General features: G+C 56.8%; 1 protein-coding gene across 1 annotated transcript in view; it reads left to right on the top strand.

Moving 5' to 3' along the window:
* Window positions 1-2500, top strand: part of LOC143288926 (uncharacterized) — a 3371-nt gene that overhangs the window by 748 nt on the left and 123 nt on the right. The window contains exon 1 of the mRNA XM_076597604.1: window positions 1-2500. This exon is cut by the window's left edge and continues 748 nt beyond it; it is cut by the window's right edge and continues 123 nt beyond it. Coding sequence (XP_076453719.1) covers window positions 1-1116 — 1116 coding nt within the window. The 3' untranslated portion in view covers window positions 1117-2500.

Below are 2500 nucleotides of genomic sequence, written 5' to 3'. Positions count from 1 at the left end.
CTGGTGCTGGACGACAACTCCATCCGCGTCATCGAGGGCGACTCGTTCTCCTCGCAGCCGGCCTTGACCCGCCTGTCCCTGACGGGCAACAGGGACCTCAGGTCGGTGCAGGCCGGCGCCTTCGTGTCCCGGTCCCAGCTGCTGCAGCTGAAAGAGCTCTCGCTGAAGGGCACCCACCTCACGGAGGTGCCGGTGGCCACGCTCAAGTCCCTGCCCAACCTGCAGACTCTGGACCTCAGCCAGACCGCCATCGGCACGCTCAGGGGGCGCGCCTTCATCGCGCAGCGCCACCTGCTGAACCTCACGCTGGACTCCCTGCCGGAGCTGACCACCATTGAGGCCCACGCCTTCGCGGGGCTGACCCGCCTGGAGACGTTGGTCATCAGCAACAACCAGTTGCTCAGCAACGTTAGCTGGGCCGTCTTCCGGAACCTGAGCAGCCTGCGCTACCTGGACCTGCACAACAACGGGCTGGAGACGGTGCGCTCCGGGCAGGCGGACTGGCAGGACATCGAGGTGGTGGACCTCAGGGGAAACCCGCTGCGCTGCGACTGCCACGCCGCCTGGATGCTGACCCTGCTGGAGGATGGGGACAACGAGTCGGCAGGTGGGGGTAACAACACCTCCCCTTCCTCCCCCTCCCTGCCCGCCAACGCCACGTGCACCGAAGACGCCAGCTCCACCAAGGCCGGGGGTCTTCCTCCTCCGAGCGGAGGGGCCGGGGACTCGGCGGTCAGCACGGCAGCCTTCACGCGCCAGGTCCGCTGCCACATGCCGCCCCACCTGCACGCGCGCTGCCTGGCCTCGCTGTCGGCCCAGCAGTTCCGCTGTCCGCGGCGAGGGCCGGCGCCGCGCGCGGGGTCTCTCCACGACGACCGCCGTCTGACGGTGGCCCTGGTGTCCGCCGGCCTGACCTGCCTCTTCCTGCTGGTCTGCGGCCTCACGCTCAAGTTCCGCCGCCGTGTCTGCAGCCTGTGCCGCCGTCAGTACCGCTACCGGGCGCACCGCAGTCACCTCAACGGCAGCTCCCCGGCCAACGACAACGACATCGTGGACCTGGAGACCACGCAGCTGGAGGACTTCGACTCCGACGTGGACACCAACGTACGGCCTTGACCCTGGCTTTGACCCACACCTTGACCCCGACCTTGACCCTGGCCTTGACCTCCCTCGGCACTTGTCAACTGTCAACACACGACTTCTACATATCATCATGTCCGAGTTTCTTGCATCTCAAGGGCAGCCTTGGCAGCTGGCCCTCCCCCGTGACCCTTGTGAACCTGACCTTTGCCCTTTTGAGCATCTACATGTCAGTGTATGGGTGGCCGAGTGTCGGTTCAGTTTGGCTTTTGGGGGGCGTTTAGACCAAACACGTCACCCCCAACGTGTGGAGCATCCAGTGTCCTCCAATCAGTGACCCTGGCTTGTTGGAATGTTGCGCCATGACCCGACCTCCGTACCCGTCCCAACCTATCAGTGGAGTGTGTAGGGGTGGGGGCGGGTGGGTGTGAGAGGGTGATCCCAGCTGGATGGTTGTGGGCTGGGGGGTTTGCGGTGATCTCCTGCCAGTGGACAAGGTAGCAGATCAGATCGCAGTTTTCTGGCAGGTCTGGACACTGAGCACACCCACTATCGTGAGTGTGTGTGTGTGTGTGTGTGTGTGTGTGTGTGTGTGTGTGTGTGTGTGTGTGTGTGCGTGCGTGCTCTTCGGTTCAAGTATCGACCAACCTCTAGTTTGTCACACACACACACACACACACACACACACACACACACACACAGAGGCTATTGCCGCAACCTTGTTAAAGGTCACAATCATCAAGATATATATATCTATATATCTATATATACACATATATATAGATACATGTGTGTGTGCTTTCTGAATCTCCTCTTGCTGGGGGATTTTGGTGATAAAATTATCCTCCCACCCCGTCCCCCCTCTCTCCCACCCCCTCCTCTTCACAGTGTTGTCACTGCCGTGGACACAGCTTTAAAATGTCTTCAGGCTTCTGTGTCTGATGCTGTCTGTCGAAGTGTGTGGACAGTGTTGTGTTGTGTTACATTGCAAGGACAGGTTTCTTTGCATCGCCTTTGTCACGTGCGATGTGTCTGTGTAATCTTCACGCTCAGCATAATAATTATACTTGTTCTTTCAAATCAAAAGGACACTATTATAATCATACTTGAAGTGTGGCACCAAAACCTGATTTATACCCATAAAAGGTCTTTCTTTCGTTCTTCATTCATTTATCTTACTTGTATTACCTTTGCACAGTTTACTTCCCTTGTTTTCAAAGAACTTTCGTACAGCCACAGAATCGATCAACCGAATTTCTTTCTTTCTCTTTCTTTCTTTCTTTTCTTTGTTGAAATGTACGAACTTTCCTATCTAGATGTCCATCTGTCCGTACATCTGTCCATGTAGCTAGCTGTCTGTCGACCAATCTGTTTGTCTATCCATCCATCTATCTATATATATTGATTTACTTTCAGTATG

This window comes from Babylonia areolata, chromosome 13 (genome assembly GCF_041734735.1).
Source record: "Babylonia areolata isolate BAREFJ2019XMU chromosome 13, ASM4173473v1, whole genome shotgun sequence".
Lineage (NCBI taxonomy): Eukaryota > Metazoa > Mollusca > Gastropoda > Neogastropoda > Buccinidae > Babylonia > Babylonia areolata.
Note: the sequence above shows the minus strand (reverse complement) of the source record. Positions and strands in the feature narration are given on the sequence as shown.